General features: G+C 57.7%; 3 protein-coding genes across 4 annotated transcripts; 2 read left to right on the top strand and 1 right to left on the bottom strand.

Moving 5' to 3' along the window:
- The first annotated feature begins 923 nt into the window (after positions 1–923).
- On the top strand, positions 924–4,695 carry FIS1 (fission, mitochondrial 1). The gene is made up of 5 exons (XM_026516078.4): positions 924–1,078; positions 1,981–2,113; positions 3,437–3,513; positions 3,962–4,067; positions 4,385–4,695. Exons 1-5 carry the CDS (start codon positions 1,034–1,036, stop codon positions 4,480–4,482), a joined length of 459 nt encoding a protein of 152 aa, XP_026371863.1. The 5' UTR covers positions 924–1,033; the 3' UTR covers positions 4,483–4,695.
- Positions 4,696–4,798: 103 nt separating this feature from the next.
- On the top strand, positions 4,799–11,511 carry CLDN15 (claudin 15). Of its 2 annotated transcripts, none has more exons than XM_026516075.4 (5): positions 4,799–6,942; positions 9,644–9,808; positions 10,710–10,791; positions 10,880–10,996; positions 11,074–11,511. In XM_026516075.4, exons 1-5 carry the CDS (start codon positions 6,726–6,728, stop codon positions 11,192–11,194), a joined length of 702 nt encoding a protein of 233 aa, XP_026371860.1. In that variant the 5' UTR covers positions 4,799–6,725; the 3' UTR covers positions 11,195–11,511. The 2 variants fall into 2 exon arrangements, with proteins under 2 accessions (XP_026371860.1, XP_026371862.1); XM_026516077.4 differs by having other exon boundaries at positions 9,713–9,808.
- Positions 11,512–14,313: 2,802 nt separating this feature from the next.
- Positions 14,314–20,473, bottom strand: ZNHIT1 (zinc finger HIT-type containing 1). The gene is made up of 5 exons (XM_026516081.4): positions 20,372–20,473; positions 17,167–17,337; positions 16,300–16,379; positions 16,013–16,182; positions 14,314–15,904 (listed from the first exon to the last, which is right to left on the bottom strand). Exons 1-5 carry the CDS (start codon positions 20,391–20,393, stop codon positions 15,883–15,885), a joined length of 465 nt encoding a protein of 154 aa, XP_026371866.1. The 5' UTR covers positions 20,394–20,473; the 3' UTR covers positions 14,314–15,882.
- Positions 20,474–20,521: the final 48 nt, after the last annotated feature.

Genomic DNA, 20,521 nt, shown 5'->3' on the forward strand with positions numbered 1-20,521 from the left:
CACTGCCCTCTTTACTATTGTTTGCTTTATTTCATGTCTATTCAACAGATATTTACTGGACATTAATCTTGGGCCAGGTGCTGGGGGTGCAAAGATAAACAAGATCCGGGCTTTGCCCTCATGGAACTTACATTGTAATGTGCACTGGAGCACTGTGGGTCAAGGTGAAGAGAATTTGAAAGTCACTACCTACCCGGTCCCATCACTGCATAGCACAGGTGCCAGAAGAGTGAACATTTACCTCTCCGATGTTTTGACTGCTCCTCACTGCCCATGACCCACAGCAGATCTTTCCCCTCAGGCACGCCCAGAGGATGCTTTATCTATTAAAAGATTGGACCCTCTCTGCCAGTAATGGGGCAACAGCTTTTCTTTTAATGCCCATTTAAAGATTTCTATAGTATCCCCTATTTGTATGTACCCCAGTCTCTGGGTGTATGGTTAACAGGCGCAGTTGTCAATCCTCTTCTAAGTCAGCAGAGGCCCTAAAATCCTTAGTACCAGTTATGATTTTATTACAGGCACCGAAAGGTCATATAGCCTAGACTTCGAGGGGGTGGGGCCAGAGGGGAGGTAGGTTTAGACTGGTCCCCCAAATTTTTAGATCATGCCGGGTCCTCCACCATTCTCTTTCTGCTGTTTTTCAGTCCAAGGGCTAACCACCAAGACATAGGTCCAAACTCTATTAAGGCAGCCTCGGTGGAGGAAGGCACATGCAGGGCACTCGCGAGGACTAACGTGGGACTTGGAGTCGTACTGTGAGCGGTCCGCACGTTGGGTGGTGAAAGGTGGACCGTTCCGAGCGTGCGCATTAGTGCCCCAACGTGTGCGCTGCCGGCGCGGGAGGAAGGGGCGGGGCGCCACCGGCGGCGAGGGGCGGGCTCGGCGCCAGCTGCGTAAGGTGATTGGCTCTGCGATGGGGAGGGGGCCCGCTTCCTCCGGACGACGGAAGTGGCTCTCCAGCTCTGCCAGTAGGCCATGGAGACGGTGGCACAGTAGCGACCTAGGTGTGAGGATTGCAGGGGCGGCGGCCATGGAGGCCGTACTGAACGAGCTGGTGTCTGTGGAAGACCTGCTGGTGAGGCCTGGCCTCGAGGGAGGGAAAGGGAACATCGGACGGGCGGGTCCGGAGGAGAGTCTGGTTGGGGCCAGACCCTCTACCCAGCACCAGTTTTGCCTAGGGAAGCTGAACTACGGCTCCCGGCATGCTCTGCAGCGTCCGGCCCCTGCCCAGAGGTTCTACTTTGTCCCCTAGCCTAATGGGAGTTGTAGTTTTCTGCGCCGCCACGCCCCAGACTCGGGGCCTGCGGTCTGGCGTGAGAAGACTGACAGGTTCTGGGCGCGTGCGGGAGTTAGGTGGTCAGGGTACGGACGCCTTTTTTCTTTTTTCTTTTTTCTTTTTCTTTTTTTTTTTTTTACTGTTCCTTCAGTGAGGGGGGAATATAGCGACTACCATGAAGTTTCATCCGGGCCGGTGCTAAGTGCATTGCAGGCCATATCTCAATCTTTGTAGCTCTAGGAGGTGGACACTGTTTTTATTCCCAATTTGCAGATAAGAAAAGGCCCAGGCCCGACAGGGTGGGGCTGGTTGGGGGAAGCAGCCACCGACGAGGGACTGCGTGGGTTGTTGTTGAGCAGTTCTGACAGCGTGTTTACTGTTTAGCCACTCGGGGTCAGCTGCTTCGGGAGCGGTGCCTGGAGCCGCCACCAGGTGGCATCTCCGCTCGGTACCACTAGGGGGAGGGAAGAGGACGGGGTTACTGTCCAAGGAGACAGCCCGTCGCTAAGAAGCAGAATCCCTGGGTCTGGGTCCCAGGGATGAAGCTAGCAGAACCTGGCGTGCCAGCTGCCAAGACCCGCGAGGGAAATGTGGCAGAGACTGGGGAAGACGGGTTGTAACTGGAAATTGGACACGCAGGTCCTGGTAGAGAATGGCGCGCCCCTTCATTTCTAAATGACTCCTCTCCTCTCCTGTGGCAGAAGTTTGAAAAGAAATTTCAGTCTGAGAAGGCAGCAGGCTCCGTGTCCAAGAGCACGCAGTTTGAGTATGCCTGGTGCCTGGTGCGAAGCAAGTACAACGATGACATCCGTAAAGGCATCGCACTGCTGGAGGGTGAGGTGCTAGGCTCCCCAACTCTCCCCTTCCCAGCTACCGTCCGGATCTGTCCTCGACTGCCATGGCCTCCTTCACTCCCTCCGTCTCAAGTGCTGGGATCCTTTTTCAACACGGGAGCCTACAATAGTCACAGTTATCTTCCTGTAAACACCTGCGACAAGGGCTGCCCCTTAGCCTGGCTTCTCCCAGTGTGCTTTTGGCTCATTACCACCTCATCCTTGTTTAGCTAGACAGAGCGGGAGCATGTCGGTCCCTGCAGGACTCGGGCGATCTGGTAGCCTGACCACAAGAAGGGTGACTTGTCTGAAGTCACACAGCTAATGGATTAATGGCTGAATGAGGACTAGAAGCTCCTGTCTTGTGTGTCCCAGTCCCTTGTGCTCTGCTCCCACCATGCTGCTTATTCAGAGCTGCTGAAAACCTTTCGTGAGGGTGGTGTGGAAGCGGTACGAAGACAGGCCCCAAACCTGGGAGCAGGTGGCAATGTTTGGATTGGAATCCTATTTCCTGTTGGTTTTGGATGGGTCACCGTTTGTCGGAGGCCACCATGCTTGACCTTTAAATTTCTCTGTCCCCTGTACCCCTTTCTCTTGGTCAAGTCATCATGCGTACACAAACGGCGTTCTGGCAAAGGACGGCGAGACTCTTTTCTAACACAAATAGCTTCACGCTACATTTGCCCATTTTGCTCATTCTGATTTTTCAGGTTTCCCTACAGCTGGCCACAGCCGTAGATGGGGTCTCTAAGCGTTGCCAGTTGTAGGTGAGGAGACAGAATAGACACTTGGGAAGACTTACAAACACCTGCGAAACCACTTAACCACAAATTCTAGCGCATAGCGTACAACTGAGCACAGAAGCCTCTGGGAAGTCACCGAATTCAGAAGGAATCAGTGCATCATTCAGGGAATGCTAATGGAAGATGAGTTTCGAGCTGATTTTTTAGAAGGGGAGGGACTGCAGACTTACTTGAACACGTGTCTGGGCAGCAGTGAGAACGCACAGCAGGTGCCAGAAGTGAGGAGAGCTGTCCTTGGCTTCTCCGGCGCCTTGCTTTCCTCTCGGTTCCCTCAGGGGCACCGGAGGTGACTGCAGTGTCGGGACCAGGGTGTTGACCACCTGGGTGTCTGGCAGCCTGGGTCCGTGCTGCCCCAGAGGTCTGACTGGGGGGCCAAGAGGGACCGGAGCCGAAATGGAAGCTCAGGACGGTGCTTTCTCCCAGGGTCATATGGGGAGTCAGGGAGCGGAAGGGGTCTCTGGGACACAAGCAGTAGGAAAGGAGAGAAGCGGTGTTCACACTCTGTCCCCCGCCTTCCACAGAGCTGCTGCCCAAAGGGAGTAAAGAGGAGCAGCGGGACTATGTCTTCTACCTGGCCGTGGGGAACTACCGGCTCAAGGTAAGGCGGAGTTCCCTTCTTCCCCCTCCGCCCGCCTTGGGTGGGCCACGGCGCCCTCTCGTTCTCCTCCAGGGGAGAGCCCTGGCCGTCAGGGAGGCCGAGGAGGGCCGTAGGTGGCGGGGGGGGGGGGGTGTTGGGTACAGAGGTGCAAGGTGAGAGCAGGCTAAGGGAAGGTGAAAGGGAGAGGATCCAGCTGCCCAGGGTGTGGGGAGCAAGGTGACCTCAGGTTGGGGTGCAGCCCCAAGCCTCGGGTTGTTATCTCCCCCAGCTTATCACCCCCACACAGTTGGGGTTGTTTGTGGACTCTACTCCATTGGGTGGGGCTGGAGTGAGGGAGGAGGTGGAGGGAGAGGGAGGAGCCCCCGGGCCAACGGAAGGAAGGCCCCTCTGATGGGCAGGAGTGATAAGAGTCCTGGGGGGGGGTGTTGTGTGTTTTCCCTGAGTGCAGGAATATGAGAAGGCATTAAAGTATGTGCGGGGGCTGCTGCAGACAGAGCCCCAGAACAACCAGGCCAAGGAACTGGAACGGCTCATCGACAAGGCCATGAAGAAAGGTGAACCCTTCCTCTCCGCCCTCCTCCACTCCCCACTCTCCTGTCTCCCGGGCCCCCTCATCCCCGGGTGCCTCTCGGCTCTTGGTTAAGTCCTCTTCCTTCCCTCAGGCCTGGGCTGTCTGGTCTCCCTCTAAATGACCCCCTCCCCCCGCAGGCAGCTCCTCCTCAATCCCTCAGAAGCCTTCCCTTGGAGTCCCTCACCTCCCAACTCCAGGGGAAGAGGCACGTCTGTTGAGGCGCATCGGGCAGGGAGAAGATGGTGGGCAGGGTCCCTGTGGGGGCTGGGCCCCTGACAGTCTCCCTTTTCCCTTCCCCAGATGGCCTAGTGGGCATGGCCATTGTCGGAGGCATGGCCCTGGGCGTGGCGGGCCTGGCTGGACTCATCGGACTTGCTGTGTCCAAGTCCAAATCCTGAAGGAGGCTGCACGTCCGCCTCTGCCCAGGGCTGCGCGGGAGCCTGTCCAGGACACTCGGAGAGGGGGGACCCATCCATCCTTGCTGTCCCTTTCTTCTAAGCCCCATCACTGCGCTCTGGGCGTTCAGCCTTCTTTCCCCAGAGACGTGTCCAGTTGCCCCAAACCATGTGCACCAGGATGAGTGTAAATAAAACTGGGCCTTGGCTTGGGAACGGCTGTGTCCGTGTTGAGGAAGGGGCGGGCTCCATTGGGCCCAAAGGTGGGGGTCACTTGGGGTCCTTTCCTGCTCACCTTCCTACTCCCACCCCCTGTGGCTGGTGTGGGGTTCACCTTTGTCCGCCAAGCTGCCCAGACCCCACGCCCTTCCTTCCTCCCCCAGAGCCGTGTGCTTGGGCTGTGTAGGCCGACCAGGGATGGGGACGGGGCCTTTGCATGGTGCGAGAATCCTGGGAGAAAGCAGTGACTGGAGGCGGGAAGGGCAGAGCGGAGGGGACCGGCCAGATTTATGTCTCCTGTCTCCTCTGACCCACACAGCTGCCTCTCAGCACGTGGAGTTTTCCACACCAGGGCCCCCCCACTCAGTTTCCTCTAAAACCTCCGCCCTTCCCTCCCTTTGTCTTCCTGTGCCCCCCCCCCATCCTCCTTAGGGAGGGGCCTCTGCCCCGGGGCAGAAATGGGCATTTGGCACAGAGTCCTCAGAGTTCTTGAGAAAAGTTAGACTCAGGACATCCCCAGAGATGGAAGGTCGGGACCCAGTGCCCACCCAGCCTGCTTTGCCCCACACCCGCCCCGTGCCAGGCTCAGCGTGGGCCTGTCTTGCTTCACTGCATACCTCTCGTTCCACAGCCCAGACGGCCTGGCCTGGGGGGATAGGGGAGGAGGCACCTGCGGGGAGCACAAGGGAGCCTGGCCCCGGAAGGGGCGCAGTGGGGGGTACACTTGGCTCAGTGATGTCCTGCGTGAGTGCCCCTGTCCCCTGGAGACTGCGTCCCTGCTGCATTTGGAGGAGGACCACAGCTGTCCTGGCTGTGGCCTAGGGGCAGGAAGTGATAACCTTCCACACCAGCGGGACAGGTGCTCAGCAGGTGCTCAGCCTTGGCTTGGGGTGGGGACCCGGAGGTTTCTAATCCGTCATAATTAATAGAGCTGGTGACAGTTCTGATAACCAAGCTGCTTTGATTAGCCCCAGGATCACATTCTGGGCCTGTGATTTATCCCCCTCAGTGGCCCTTGGCAGCAAGATCAAGCTTGGTGCCGAGAGGCAAAGATCAACCCAACAGGGGGGGAAATTCAAGTTTAGGAAGTTGAGGTTTGGAGGAAAGCAGCCCACTGGTGGCCTCACCCCAGCTGGGGGTACCCAGACCCCGGGTGGTCAGCAAGGAGGGAGCAATTCACACTTGCGGGGAGCTTTTGATCCGGAGTCACAGGTCTTAGTACGCCCCATGGGGCGAGGAAGCCAGAGGTAGCTCACAGAAGCAGGAACAAGCTTAGGGGCTCAGACTGCAGCCCAAGTCGCTCTGGGAAATGCCGGGTCTGGTTTGGACCTGGGTTGGCCGGACTCCAGAGCAGTGGGTTTCTCCCAGATACCCTGGTCCCTTATCCAGTCTGAATCTTCCTTGGAGACTCAGTGGCCCAAACCCTAGGTCTTTTGAGTCTCTTAAATTGTTCTCACCAACATCCAGGAGAGTGGCTCTGCTCCCCGGATCCCGCCACACCAGAGGTCTGTCTGTGGGCGCTCTCTGTCTCTGTCTCTCAGTCATCTCCTCTCTCCTTGTCCCTCTTCTTCCATTCTCTGGCCCCCTGATGAAGGCTGAGTCAGAGACGCTTCCCCTTGGCTCCTGCTGCCTCCCATGGGGGCCCCTCCTTGGCCGTATCCGTTTGTTAGCTCGTCACTCCCTCAAGTCCTCTCCGCCCCCCTCCTGGGGCGGGGAGCCCAGAGGCTGGGGGAGGGGGTGGACTTTTGGCCCGTTTCTTTTATTCCCTCCATCTCTTCGTCAACAGCTGCCCAGTGCTCTAGGCTCATTCCTCTGCCTGGACCTTCCTGGAAGCAGAGACCCAGAGAGAGGGCCGGGGATAGAAACCGGGAGACAGACCTGAGGCCCAGACTGCAGCTGGCCCCCCTTCTCTCTCCTCAGCCTGCCTTAGCACCCCACCTTAGCCAAAGCCCCTCAGGTTCCCCAGGGGCTCAGCCCCCTCTCCTTCTCTGGGGCCCCCGGCGCCCCTCGGGGCCCTGCATCCCACCATGTCGGTGGCCGTGGAGACCTTCGGCTTCTTCATGGCAGCCCTGGGGCTGCTGATGCTGGGGGTGACCCTGTCAAACAGCTACTGGCGGGTGTCCTCCGTGTACGGGAGCGTCATCACCACCACCACCATCTTCGAGAACCTCTGGTTTAGCTGTGCCACCGACTCCATGGGAGTCTACAACTGCCGCGAGTTTCCGTCCTTGCTGGCCCTCTCCGGTATGGGATGGGGAGAGCTCCGGGGCAGAGGGTGGCGGGAGGCTGGAGGAGGGACAGACCCCCGGGGACGGTCGGGCCTTGGGCGCCAGACTGTTAAGGGAGGCCTGGATCAAGCTGGGGGGGCTGGGAGTGCTGGGGGCAGCACCCTTTCTGGAACTGTGGTGGAGACCTCATCCCACGTGTCCCCCTGCCCTAATGCGACACTCCTGGTGGTTACGCGCGCACGCACCAGGGTCCGCCTGCTGGGCTCGGTTTACCAGCTCTGCGCCCCGGGCAGGTGATCACATGAACTTCATAGATCCCACCTGCGGGACCAGGGTGCTAATAGCACTGGCTCATGGGATGGTCGTGTGTTGGGATAAAGCACACAGAACGCTAGCACGATGTGTTAGCATGTGTACGCGCACAACCAATTTCAGCACGTTTGCTTTGGCGCAGGCGGGCTGGGTCTGTGGGGTGAGGAGGATGCCCCATCTTGGGTTCCTGGGGTTGAGACCCGTAAGAAGCTCAGGCTGCTGCTGGGGCATCGGTCCCGGGGGAAGGCGAGTTCTAAAGGGCCCTTTGGAAGGGAGTCTCCATGCAGCTCAGTGTCTGCTGGAAGCAGGTGGGCAGGTAGGGCGTGTGTGCGCGCATGTGCTCGTGTTCTCGGGCAGTGTGTATTTTGAAGTTCTTGGCACGTTGGAGCCTACAGGTCCTTGGGCCCAGAGGGTTCTCCCTGGTGGCTGTCACATCTTCTTCTGTTCACCCTATGAGTAGCCCCCCGGGATCCCGAGGGGAGCCTCCCTTCAGTCGGCCCGGTGCCAGAGACCGAGAGAGGAGGACCGGGCGCCCTGTTCACCGTCGCTCCCGCCCTCCTTGGAGTTGTCGTGCTCTTTCGGGTGCCCTGCCGCAGGTGCGGGGTAGCGGACAGAACTAAAGCCCACACTGGGCTTGGAACAGGGCTGCATGAAATCCCCCAGGAATGCCGAAGACGCTCTGAGAAGTTAGGGGATCTGCGTGGGTCTCTGTGCCCCCACTATTCCCAGAATCTCCTGAAACAGCAGTAGGGGCTTCATGCCTTCATCCCTCTCCCCAGGACTTCCTGTGTGCAAGGCAAGTGCCCCCAAAAAAACTTCCTATAAAAGCTGAGCACCCTCTGGGCCAGAAGCCCAGAATGCTGGGTCACCTGAAGAGACATTGGAGGCAGCCAGCTCGGTAGCCGCAACATTCCCACCTCACCCACCCCCCACCATGCCGTGGCTTGAGGAGGGGCCTTCGCCGGGAGCCTGTGCACTGAGAAGGGCCCCAGTTGAGCTGCTGGCGGAGGGGCAGGAGCATGCTGGCGGCCAAGGGCGGGGCAGCGCCGCCCAGCATCGGGTCGTCCGGTCCCAGACTCACTGCTCGGCCCTTCGCCTAGTCCCTCTCGCGCTGTCTACGCTAGCCTGGCTGTGCAGCCTGTTAGTGGCCTCGTACCAACACTGGGAAGCCACAAGGACGAGCGTTAACCTGCCCGGAGCCCCACAGGTGGTGGGGGCCTGGAACCCAGGCTGGCGGGTCCTTCCAAGGCGATTCTGGTCCCGAGGGAGGTCCTGACTATCATCTAATCACGCCCAGCCCGCGCTCCCTCAGGGCCCATCAATAATCTCCCCTTTGTCTACCACGGCCTCCCAGGGACCCAGGGCCGGGCAGTCCCAGGGTGAGATGCGTGGATGAATGGGTGTGTAGAGGATACGGGGTAGGGGAGAGGGTGGGAACTCCAGAAGGAGTGGCTGGGAGTGAGAACGTGCTCCCAGAGAACTTTGTCCCTCCTCCCTACCCGCCAACCTCAGGCCACTTCACATCCTCCTGGCAGGGACCCAGCCTCTCCAGCACCAGTGACACTGCCCCACCCGGGAAAGGGGAGCAAGGTCCTTGGAGTGCTTGGCAACTATCAAAGACAGAAGGGGGAAGGGGCACCAGGAAGGAAGCTGGCCGTTTCCTTCAGCTTTGAGAAAGGGGAAACTGAGGCACCAAACACACATGAGCTAGATGTGCCGGGATGGGCCCTGCGTCCAGGTATCCCACTTTGCGGGTCAGAAATGGCCCTCATCCAGCCACCCACAGGCCACTGCTGCCCCCTGCCGGTCACTTTGGGAGAAAGTTCAGGATGACTGGGGTGCTGTGCCAGGCACCAGGTGGGACCTAGAGAGAAGCGGATGCCAAGAAGGGGCTGGAGTACTCGAGTGCAATTTCTGTAGCTCACAACGGAGCAGGGTGGGGACCTAACAGGCCAGTGGTTCTCAACTGGGGGTGATTTAGTCCCTCAGGGATCATTTGGTAGTGTCTAGACCTGTTGATTGTCCCTCGTGGAACGGATTGCTACTGACATCTAATGAGTAGAGGCCAGGGATGATGCTGCATGTCCCACAATGCACAGGACGGCCCCCCCCCAGAACAGAGCGTTATCTGGTCAAAGTGTCAGCAGTGTCAGGGAGAGAGCCTGTCACGAAGCGCACCGAAGCCGGGGGGGGGGGGGGGGCGGGGGGGGGTTGGGGCTGAGGTGAGCTCCTGGGAAGGAGATCGTGCGACCCCTTCAGCCGAATAGGGCCCGAAGACGAAGGAGAGGACTTGCGGGCCTTTGTGGGCTGAGACCTGAGCAGGGCCTGGCTGAAAGGGGCTGGCTCGGTCATGGAGGGGGGAAGGGGCCAGCTGAGGGACCCATGGCCGCGCCCCACCTCCCCAGGGTACATCCAGGCCTGCCGGGCGCTCATGATCACCGCCATCTTCCTGGGCTTCCTGGGCCTCTTCCTAGGCATGGTGGGGCTGCGCTGCATAAGCATCGGGAACGTGGAGCTCTCCAGGAAGGCCAAGCTGGCGGCCACTGCGGGGGCCCTACACATACTGGCTGGTAATTGGGGGAAGGTGGTGGGTGTGCCCCGCGCTGTGGTGGGGAGTTGAGAGTGGTGGCTGCAGACCGGGGTGTCCTGTCCTCTCCAGCTCGCCGCTCCTCGTGCGAGTTTCACTTTCCCCATTGCATTGACCCCTGCCCTCCCTGCTCAGCTCTCCCCCCCCAGCCTCCCTCATACTCACCAGATCCCTCAGCTACAAATCAGTCCGTCAGCAATGTTTCTTGAGGCCCCCCTAGGAGGCAGGTGTGAGAGGGACCCCAAAGGTGAGTGAGCATCTGCCCCCCCAGAGCTTACAGCCGGGCCCAGAAGACCAGAGTCAGGGGTATACATGCAAACCCACTGCACACAGTCACGACACCGTGCGACGGGCCATCTCTTCAGTCTGTAACACGCCTGCACGCATCACCTCACAACAAGCCTGTGAGGTAGGGTGGGTCTTGCCCTCTTTTCTCCACGTGGAAACAGGCTCAGAAGACTCCGTGACTAACTGGAGGAGCCCCCAGAGAGGGGCGAGGCTGGTCCTGTTGCCCAGGGGTCTCACTGGCCTCAGGCCTTCATTGCACTGAGTGGCAAAGGCTTGTCACAGGCTCGGGGGGCTCTGGGAGGCAGAAGGAGCGGGCTGCGCCAGACCGTTGCTGGGGCAGCTGGATTTTCCCGGAGGGGCAGGATTTGGATGGGGCAGATTCCGAGTGATCAAGACACTGGGCAGGCGGGGGATGAAGCACGGCCAAGGGCAGAGCGCGGGAGACTAGACATGAAAGAGGGGCCCCGCTTGGGACCCTAGGAGACGGAAGGGTCGGCAGCCAGGGAGGGAGTGCAGCTAGCTCTTGGACTTGCGCCACTCCCCCCCCCCTCCGCCGGGCCGGGGGCTCGAGCGCGGCCCTCCTCTTCCCTCCCCAGGTTTCTGCGGGATGGTGGCCATCTCCTGGTACGCCTTCAACATCACCCAGGAATTCTTCGACCCCTTGTATCAAGGGACCAAGTGAGTGTGGGAGCCCCGCCCTGGGGGGCTGTGGGTGGGACCCGGCCAGGCCGGAGCTAGCGCTGCCCGGCACCGTTCGTGTCCCCAGGTACGAGCTGGGCCCCGCCCTCTACCTGGGCTGGAGCGCCTCCCTGCTCGCCATCCTGGGCGGCCTCTGTCTCGGCTCCGGCTGCTGCCGCGCTCCCGACGCGGACGCGGCCCCCAGGTAAGGACGGCGCGCGGCGGCGGCGGGGCGAGCGGGGTGGGGGCGCCCCTCCACTGACCCAGGCCCCTCTGAACCAGGCTCGCCTACGGGGCCTCCGCGGTGCAGTCCCCCGGCCTCGCTGACCCCCTGAGCTCCGCGGCCTTGGACGAAGACGACGACAGCACCTTTGGCAAATACGGGAAGAACGCTTACGTGTAGGACGCCTGTGGACCCCATTCCGCTCCCACTGCCCCCAGAGGAGAGAGGTCCCCCGAACCCCGGGTTCCAGGCCACGCCCCGGCTCCACCCCGTGCCCGGAAGCCACGCCCAGCTCTGACCGCGCCTCCGGCCCCGCCTCCCGCCCCGGCCATGCCGCCTTCTGCCTGCCAAGAACCCGCCTCCTGAGAACTCCCTTCGGACTCCTGGGGCAGGACCTTCTGGGTCTGGGCGCTGATTGGTTAAGGGGGAGGCGGCGTCCCCGACCGTTTGTATTCTGTATAAATACATGTATAAATAAATTTGTACTATGAACTGTTCGGGGATGGAAGGTGACATAAAGTGGCTGGCCAAGCAACGGGCAACGGGTGGCTGGAGTGGTCCCCAGGGCCGTCTCAGTTCTTGGACCCCAGGCTGTCACCTGTCCCTCTCTCTCTACCACCTTGGGACTGTCTCATCCAAAAAAGAGAGGAAGGGTTGCAAATACTTTCAAGAGTGTGGCACTCATAATTACTGACAAGAGTCATCAAGGAGTGGATAAGCGAAGACCCACCTGTGGGAACAGAGCTATACCCCTGGGCCAGCCTGAGCTAACAAGTCCCTCTTGCCCCTCGACCTTTCTCAAGGAGACAGCTGACCTTGAGTAGAGTTCCTTTAGCTGTACCTAAGAGTGGACATCACAAATTGACAGCCCTTTGAAATTGCGTGTCAAATCAACCAGGTCTCCTCAGGCAGATTTTTCTGGGGAAAGTTTCAACAGCTTTCAGAAAAGGCTCTGAACGAGGGCTCTTCGTTGCATATCGGTGGTGTGCATGACTCGGCGGTGTCCAACTCAGACACGGCACTGGGTCGTGGGCTGGCTTGGAACGGGCCTGGTGGGAGACAGGAAAATGAGGCCCTAAGAGAGAGGCCTGGCGTCCGATGGAAGGAGGGGGCAAGGGCCCTACCTTGGTCCCAGCCCTGGCAGTGCTGACCTGACGACCAGTTAGTCACTGTGGGCGGCCTGGGTTCATTCTCTTTCATCCTACCCACTCCCCTGCACTGATGGTCCCCTGGGATGTAGAGACCCCCCCACACACACACACACATCTGCATTTTTTTATTTATTTTATTTGACAGAGACAGCAAGAGAGGGAACACAAGGAAGGGGAGTGGGAGAGGGAGAAGCAGGCTTCCCGCTGAGCAGGGAGCCTGATGTGGGGCTCGATCCCAGGACCCGGGGATCATGACCAGAGCCAAAGGCAGACGCTTAACAGCTGAGCCACCCAGGCGCCCCCCCACATCTGCATTCTAACTGGGCCCTCTCTACCGAGCCCCAGAAGTTCATGCACCCCCCGTGTGTTTTCCCCAGGCTGGCAAATTCACCAACTTCGTCGCTTGCCCCCCAGCCAGTTCCTGTCATTCCTGTGACCCCTGAGTCGCACATCTCCACAATGTCAATCATCTCAGGCTGTCCCTTCACCTCCCTTCCGCCACCTCCCCCACCCAGATCCCGTGGATTCCCCGTCAGTGTTTTTCACATCCACCTATTCTGCTCCCTTCACTGCCCTCGCCAGGTCGGGCCCTCATCCTCTCTTGCTCAGGACAGGATTCCCCTAATCGAGCTTCTCCCCCGTCTTTCTAATCCTGTCCACGTTCCTCTCGTGGAGGGCCAACCATCGTGCTCTTAGCAGCTCCCTAGTGCCTCCGGAAAAAAGCCCAAGACCATTAAGGCCTCGACACACTGCCGGCCCTAGCTCACCTTTCTGCGCCCGGTCCCTACTCTCCCTCCGTCCACCGTGCCCTCCCCCAAACAGGGACAGCTCACTGGCCTTGGGTGCACTCTGGCCTTGGGGTTTCCCACGAGTCTGCTCAGGAGCACCGGCGCTTTTTCAGCTGTTAAGGGGGTTCCTGGTCGAGAAGTTTGCAGATGTCTGTATATCTTACTCCCCCTAACTCTCTGCTTGCATGAAGTTTGTGCCTGTCCCACCGGCCGAGCCAGTTACATGGCCAATCGAGAGTCCGTTGTGGAAGGGGTGGCACAAGAGCGTGGGCACTAGTGTCACCATCTACCCATCTACCGTGCCAAGGACTGGCCTACGGGCTTTGTTAGCAAACCCATAGTGGGTTTCTCTCTCAAAAATGAGACGTACACCTTAAGAAGGGTCTTACGCCTCTGAGAGGCCATCAGAGCTCCTCAGGGATGCGTGTATCCCGCATGCTCCCCCCCCCCCCCAGTGAAGAAGGACAAAAGCTAATTACTTCTGACATCACGTGGGGCACTTCCGACCCAAACTCCCACTCGGCAACCCCCCCCCCCCCCGCCCCACAGCTTCTACCTCCTTTCCCAGAGCCCAGCCTGCCTCTTCTCCCCCCTCCCCGCTCTCAGGAAAGCTAACACGAGCCAGCCTTCACCCCTGAGCACCTAAGTACGTGCCTTAACACGGGCACGAGGTTAAGCTCTGATGTCTTCCGTCCCTCCTGCGTAATCACGGGCTATTAGGCGATAGCGACACACTTACTTACTGTTTAAACAATACTTCCTTCCTTCTTTGCTCTAAGCTAGCGTGGCGCCAAGACATGGCTCCTGCCCTCAGAGAGCTCACAAGCTAGGAGCAGAGACACATACACAGCTGGCTGCCAGGAGGCGGGCAGGGCGCTGGGGGTGCTGCGAGCTACGTCCAGTCTTTGGAGGGACAGGCTGCTCCGTGATGTTGAGGACGCAGCCAGGAAGCCTCAAATGGCTGACAGTGATTTGAGGCCTGGTGGCCGGGATCATCTGGAGGTGTCTTCATTCCCATGAGGGAAGCCTAGGCTGGGGTGGCTTGAAGGCTTGACTCGGCTGGGTCCGCCAGCAGGAGCCCCTGCGTGTGGCCTTCCTGTGCAGTCCGGGTTCCTTGTAGCACGGCGGCTTCAGGATGGCTGCATTTCTCACAAGGTGACAGAGGGACTCAAAAGAACAAGTGTCCTAGTTGACAAGGCAGAAGCTTCTCTGCCTTCCAGTACCTATCCTTGACTGTCACGTGGCCTCGCTTCTGCCACCCTCTACTGGTTGAAACAGTCATAATTCTGCCCCGTCCCAGGGCAAGGGGCCAAAGACCCTACCTTTTGATGAAAGGCTAGTCAGAAAATGTACGGCCATCTTTTATTTTATTTTTTTTTAAAGATTTTATTTATTTATTTGACAGAGATAGAGACATCCAGCAAGAGAGGGAACACAAGCAGGGGGAGTGGGAGAGGAAGAAGCAGGCTCCCAGCGGAGAAGCCTGATGTGGGGCTCGATCCCAGAACGCCGGGATCACGCCCTGAACCGAAGGCAGACGCTTAACGACTGTGCCACCCAGGTGCCCCATGTATAGCCATCTTTTAAAACCACCAACTTGGGACTGTCCCCAAATCGTGTCCTCACCATCAGACTTGGAGCTGTCCCCAACGCCACTGACCCAACCTCAAGTCTCCAGACTTGAGGACAGCTGTGGTAAAGTCCCAAAAGGAGGGAGAAGAGCCTATGAAGGTGCCTAACACCGAATTTGCTGGATCCCATTTATATCCTATTGAGATCACTTGTTCAACAAATACAACAAATGTTGTATTTGCTATGTTCCAACAGGGCACAGGGCCTTAAGACAGCAACTCCGAGGAGCGTATGAGCTCAGAGCTTGCAATCCACTTACAGGAGGCATGGGTGTGAGAAGTTTTAACACCACATGAGAATTACAGCATCCGGAGCCCCCTGGGTGGTTCAGCTGGTTAAGCATCTATCTGACTTCTGCTGGGTCATGATCTCGGGGTCCTGGGATTGAGCCCTGCGTCGGGCTCTCAGCTCAGCGGGAAGTCTGCTTTGCCCTCTGCCTCTCCCCCCGCTCATGCTCTCTCTCGCTCTTTCTCACTCTCAAATAAATAAATAAAATCTTAAAAAAAAAAAGAATTACAGCACCCAGGGCCACCGAGAACAGAGGACTTCATATCACGAATTCCCCCATGCTTCCCAGAAATTTCTAGATTTTCTGATACTAATAATTTCACACACTGCAGCCCCCATAACAACAGCCTCCTCAGAACAACTGTTCCTCAGACCGGCGGAGCCAAGGACCAGGGCTGATCTCTCCACGGGTTAGGGACCAGGGGCCGAAGCCAGGGCTGGCGCCTTCCGCAGTACCATTCTGCACCCTGCCCCAGCGCTCACCCCGCTTCCCTGTCACCCGGTCCTGGTGGCGCTCGAATGCTCCTCAGAAGGACTAGAGAAACAAAAAGCAAAAGCAAATGCACTCAATAAATCACCAAAAAATGACACGAAGCAGCAGCCAAGAACCGCAGAGACAGGGGCGTGGCAGGAGAACGTGACAGAACCTTCCTCGGTCAGGGAACCCAGATAGGCAGACAGTGGGAGGGGTGACTGACAGAAGGAAAAGCCACAGAGCCGTGAGTAGTAGGACAGGAGACCTGTGACCCTCACCCCCAAAACACCATGTGACCCAACAGGCAGGCTCCTCCTCACATGATTTATTACAGCGGCGCGCCGAGGGCCCAGCCCACTTCCCTGCCAACAGTCCCCGGGAGTAAGATGCGCTTCCCTGGCAGGCAGGACACAGCGCTGTGGGGCAAGTGAGCGGCTCCTCTCTAGGGCCAGAAGAGCACCCCTCCCCTTGGCCGAGCCCTCTCGGGGGCTGGGGTGATGAGCGGAAGGCCTTCTCCTCTGCGGACGGCCAGGCTCACACAGTCCACTTCAGGCACCTGTAGGCAGAGGAAGCTCAGGATGAGGAGAGGGTCTGGGAGGCCGAGGGGATACGCGGGGGAGGACGTGAGCCTGGGGGCGGGGGGGGGGGGGTGTTCCAAGCTCACCTGGTCTCCTGGTGGGTGCCCAGACAGCGCACAGTGCAGTAGCGGGCCCCACAGCTGACACACGTATAGGGCGAGGGGAAGCCGCAGACAGCACAGAAGGGGCGCTGGGGCCGGGAGGGGGGTCCTGCGCAGGCTGTCAGGTAGTTGGGGCCCTCGGCCACACTCAGGTTCTGCAGAGACAAGGGGAAGGGTCAGCAACTCCTCAGCCACCCACGTAGCCAGGACCTCTGCGGGCCCATTCCTTCCCTGTGGGGCCCTCCCAGCCCCAGGCCCAGCACCCCCCTCACCTGCTCCTCCAGCAAGGCCTGGAAGTTCTTTCGGAAGCGAAGTTTAAAATGATCGCCTCGAGTTTTCTTCTTTTTCTTTCCTACAGAGGAAGGGCAATGACAATCTACCCTTGAACGATGACGGGGTTAGGGGTGCTGACCTCCTCCACGCAGTCAAAAAATCTGTGTGCAACTTTCAACTCCCCCAAAACAACTGCAAATAGCCTACTGTTGACCAGAAGGCTTACTGATAGACAGGCGGTTAGAACAAATCTTATACGTTATACGTATTATACACTGTATCCTTGCAACAAAGCCAGAGAAAACAAAATATTAAGAAAATCATGAGGGAGAGAAAATACATTTACAGGACTGGACTGTAAAACACCCACGTACGAGCAGACCCGCGCATTCAAACCCGTGCTGTTTAAAGGTCAACTGTAACACGTGTCAAGAAAGACGCCATCTTTCTCCGCGCCCTCACTCCCGATCCCCTTGAGTCTGCTCCCTGCCCACGTGCTCCCCGGGGTTCCGAGTCGGCCTCGCTCTCCCACGTGTGTGCCTCCCCTCCCTTCTCCCGTCTGCATCTGCACGCATCTCACGCTCCCCTAAGGCTCTGTGTCAGAGCTGGACGGGCTCCGGGAGCTCAGCTCCTCCATGTTCTGTACGCTCCATCCGCTGGCGGAAGCCGAAGCAGAGAGGGGACAGCGGCTGGCTCACGGCCACAGCAGCCAGGCCCGGGCAGACCCAGACAGCTCCCCTGTCCGCTGCCCAGCCTCATTTCCTTCTATAACCCTGAGCCAGGCAGACTGCCCCCGCTCCCTCCGGCCCGTGTCCCCAGCCCTGATCCGCCCTGCCTCCTCCTGCCTCCTCCTCCGCCCGCCTCACCGGTGTCTGCATCATCATCAAACTGAGGCAGCCTTTTGCCGAGCTGGGGGAGTCCTGCATGGGGGTCGTCCTGGAAGTTGTCATTCTCCAAGGCCTCGAGCTGCCTGTTGATGCGGCGCTGTCTCGCTGCCCGGTCTAGCACCCGCCGCTGTCCGGGATCCTGGGAGCGAACTGAATGGGGCAGAGCCAAAATCATGGGGGCACAGGAGGAGAGAAGCTGGGGTGGCCCCAGCCTTTCCTCCCAATCCCCAGACCCAACAGACGAAATGCCTCCTGGAGACCTCTCACTGCTGGCAGAAATCACAGATTTCACCACCATGTAGATGGGGACCACTGCACACTCTGGGCTTCCCGCCTCCACTGCGACCTTAATGCACCCCGCCTTCATGCTCAGCAACCCCATTTCCTGCCACGAAGGACACGGGCCAGCCACATGTAGAGATGCTCATCTTTCAGCCCACCCTCAAATATAAATGTATGGGCACCCTCCTTCCCCAAGTGGATGCACCCCAAGTCCCACTGTTAAACCCGACCCTTCACCTCCAACTCGAGTCCTTCCCTCCCTCCTCCATCTTCAACTTCTCTTCTGCCACAGGTATGTTCCCTTCACTGGAAAAACCTGCCAAACTCTCACATGTCGACCCAATGTCACAGTGACTCATCTTTGAGAGAATGGTCCACGGGATGTTTCATTTCTTCACCCCCCATCCACTCCTCAACCCCCAGCAAACTGACTCTCATTCAGTGGAAACCACTCACATTCAGGACCCCGGTGACCTCCTAGGGCCAAATCCAGTGTATTTCTACAATCCTCCTTTTATGACACACTGAGACTGTCTCGGCTATTTCCCTTGAGTGGAAAGAATCCCCTCATTTGCTTCCTTGACATGACTTCAGGTCTTCCTTACGGTTCTAGGCACTCCATGAGTATGCGTTTAATGTAGAAAGAGATATTTGTGTAGAATTAACAGACCCCAGTGAACAGCTGGAATGGTAATAAGAGAAAGGTTTAAAATGGTGAGGTCAGCAGGTGATTTCCTGCAGCCGACTGAACAGCCAACAGTTGTGGGGCTCAGAAGAAAGTTCAGAATTGAGAGAACCACTTTTGGTGTCACTCGCTTTTGGGTGAGAGTTAGAGCCCCATGTTTGGGGTCGAAATCCCAGGAAGAGTGAAAAGACTGAGAAAGAGATGGGGATAGCCCTCTCCGTAGTGGGGAGACAGTAGGCCACATGAGAAGCTTAGAAGAGTAGCCAGCGATGGCCCTACTGACGCTGTAGCTCTGAATTTAAAATCCTCCCATCCAAGTCTGCTTCTCTTCCTGTACACTCTTTAAATAAATGAACCATCTACACAGACATCCTAAACAAGAAACCCAGGAGTTATTTCAAACCTCTCTCTTTATCTCTCTTTATCAGGGTCTGATAATTCTACACAAAATATCTCTTTATTCATTCAACAAGTATTTATTGAGTGCCTGTAACCATAATAATGGCATCAGCACCAGTGGCTAACGCTTACTGGGCGGGCACTGAGCGCCAAGCACTACACTCAGCTCTTCGCGGAAGAGCTTTAACCCTTTATCAACCTTATGAGAGAGACATCATTAACATCCCCAGCTTACCGACGTTCAAAGGTTAAAAGGAAGTCCAAAGCTCACATAGCTAGTACGTGACTTGGTCCGAATTCAAACCCAGAACTGCCCAGCTCTGGATCCCTGCGTACTGCCTCCCTTCCAAGTGCCCGGCGGTGTGCTAGGCGCTGGGAAGACATGAGCTTCCAGTCAGGTGGGGGTACAAGTGATCAGACTAGCAGAGTACGAGGAAGTACAAAGTGCTGTATAGAGAGCACATGCCAGGAACACCTAACTTGGCCTTGGGGTAGACGAGATTTTCCAGAGGGAAGTAAGTCTAGGTGGAGATCTGACTGATGAATAGAAGTCAGCTTGGTTGGGGGAGAGGGAAGGGTGTGTCAGGCCTTTGTACTGGCAGGAGAGAAAGCTTGGATGGGAGACCGTGGTGCCTTCAGCAAATTATAAAAAGCTCAGTAGTGCTGCTGTAGAAAGTATGTTGGGGGGGACTGTGTGGATATAAAGTCAGGCAGACCGTTAAAAGTCTTACCTTGAAGTATCTAAAGGAATTCGGATTTGGGCATGTACAGTGAGAATAGCGGAGATCCAGCAAAGATTTTTAAGAAAGGACTGACGTGATTGGATTGATTAAAGTCAATCTGGCAGTGTTCCACCCCCATCTCTTTTTATGGGAACCAACTACTCCACCTCTCCCTAACTGGCCTTCCAGCCTCTACACCTGCACTCTACAATAAAGTAGCTTCTACTCACAGGCGCTTATTCAAATTCGATGTAGTTAATCATAAAATTTAAAATTCGGTTCCTCGGTGGCACTAGCCACATTTCACGTGCTCAACAGCCACATGTGCTAAACAGTGATGATTAAGACCATTCCCACCATTCCAGAAAGTTCCGCTGTACAGTGCCGCTTCGCACTGAAGCCAGAACTGTCCTTCTAAAAGATAAACCTGTCTCGGTCACGCCCCTTCCTTAAAAGAGCCGTGGATGGCTCTCCGCTGCCCTCTCCACAGATCTGAAACTCTCTGGCGGTGTACAGAATGCCTTTCAAATGCACCTTTCCCCAGCCCTCCAGACTCTTACTATTCCTCCGCAAGCCCCGAACTGTGAACGTGGCTTCCTAAAAGACTTGCTTGTTCTCGCTTTCCCGACTTTGCACGCGCGGTTCACGCTGCCGGGAATGAGCCTCGGCGCACCTGCACTGAGCGAAACCGTGACTCGACTTTCAAGATTGAATCCAAGCGTTTTTTCCCCCTCCAAGCCTTCCCAGTCCCCTCCATCCTAGAAGCTAGGTTAGGTGCCACTCCTCCCCGCGCCCAAGAGCTATGCACCCCTCTGCCGTCGCACGTATCACTCTGGAACGCAGCGGTAGGCTTGCGTGTCTGTCCCTCTTCCAGAGAGCCAGCTTCTGGATGATAGGGACTTTTTTCCTCTCTCCATCCCCAGCGCAGGCATGGAGCCGGCATCAACACCACATGAATGGATGGTCTGAGGGGCTACCCCGATGCCAGGACCCGAGGGCCGAGGAAGGGATTTGAGACTAATAACTGGGTGAGAACACCCTAGGCCAGGTCGGGTCTGGGAGGAGGTAGGGGGCCAACCGCAGGGGGCTCACATACCCGAAGTTTTCTTCTCCACCATTTCCACAACACAGCTGACGGAAGAGCCTACTGCGCACGCGCGCTAAACCACCCACTGTGGAAGGGAGGGTGCCATCACTTCCGGCAGCGCTTGCTTTTGCGCGTGCGCAGGATAATCCCACCGGCATT

This window comes from Ursus arctos, unplaced genomic scaffold, assembly GCF_023065955.2.
Source record: "Ursus arctos isolate Adak ecotype North America unplaced genomic scaffold, UrsArc2.0 scaffold_2, whole genome shotgun sequence".
Classification (NCBI taxonomy): domain Eukaryota; kingdom Metazoa; phylum Chordata; class Mammalia; order Carnivora; family Ursidae; genus Ursus; species Ursus arctos.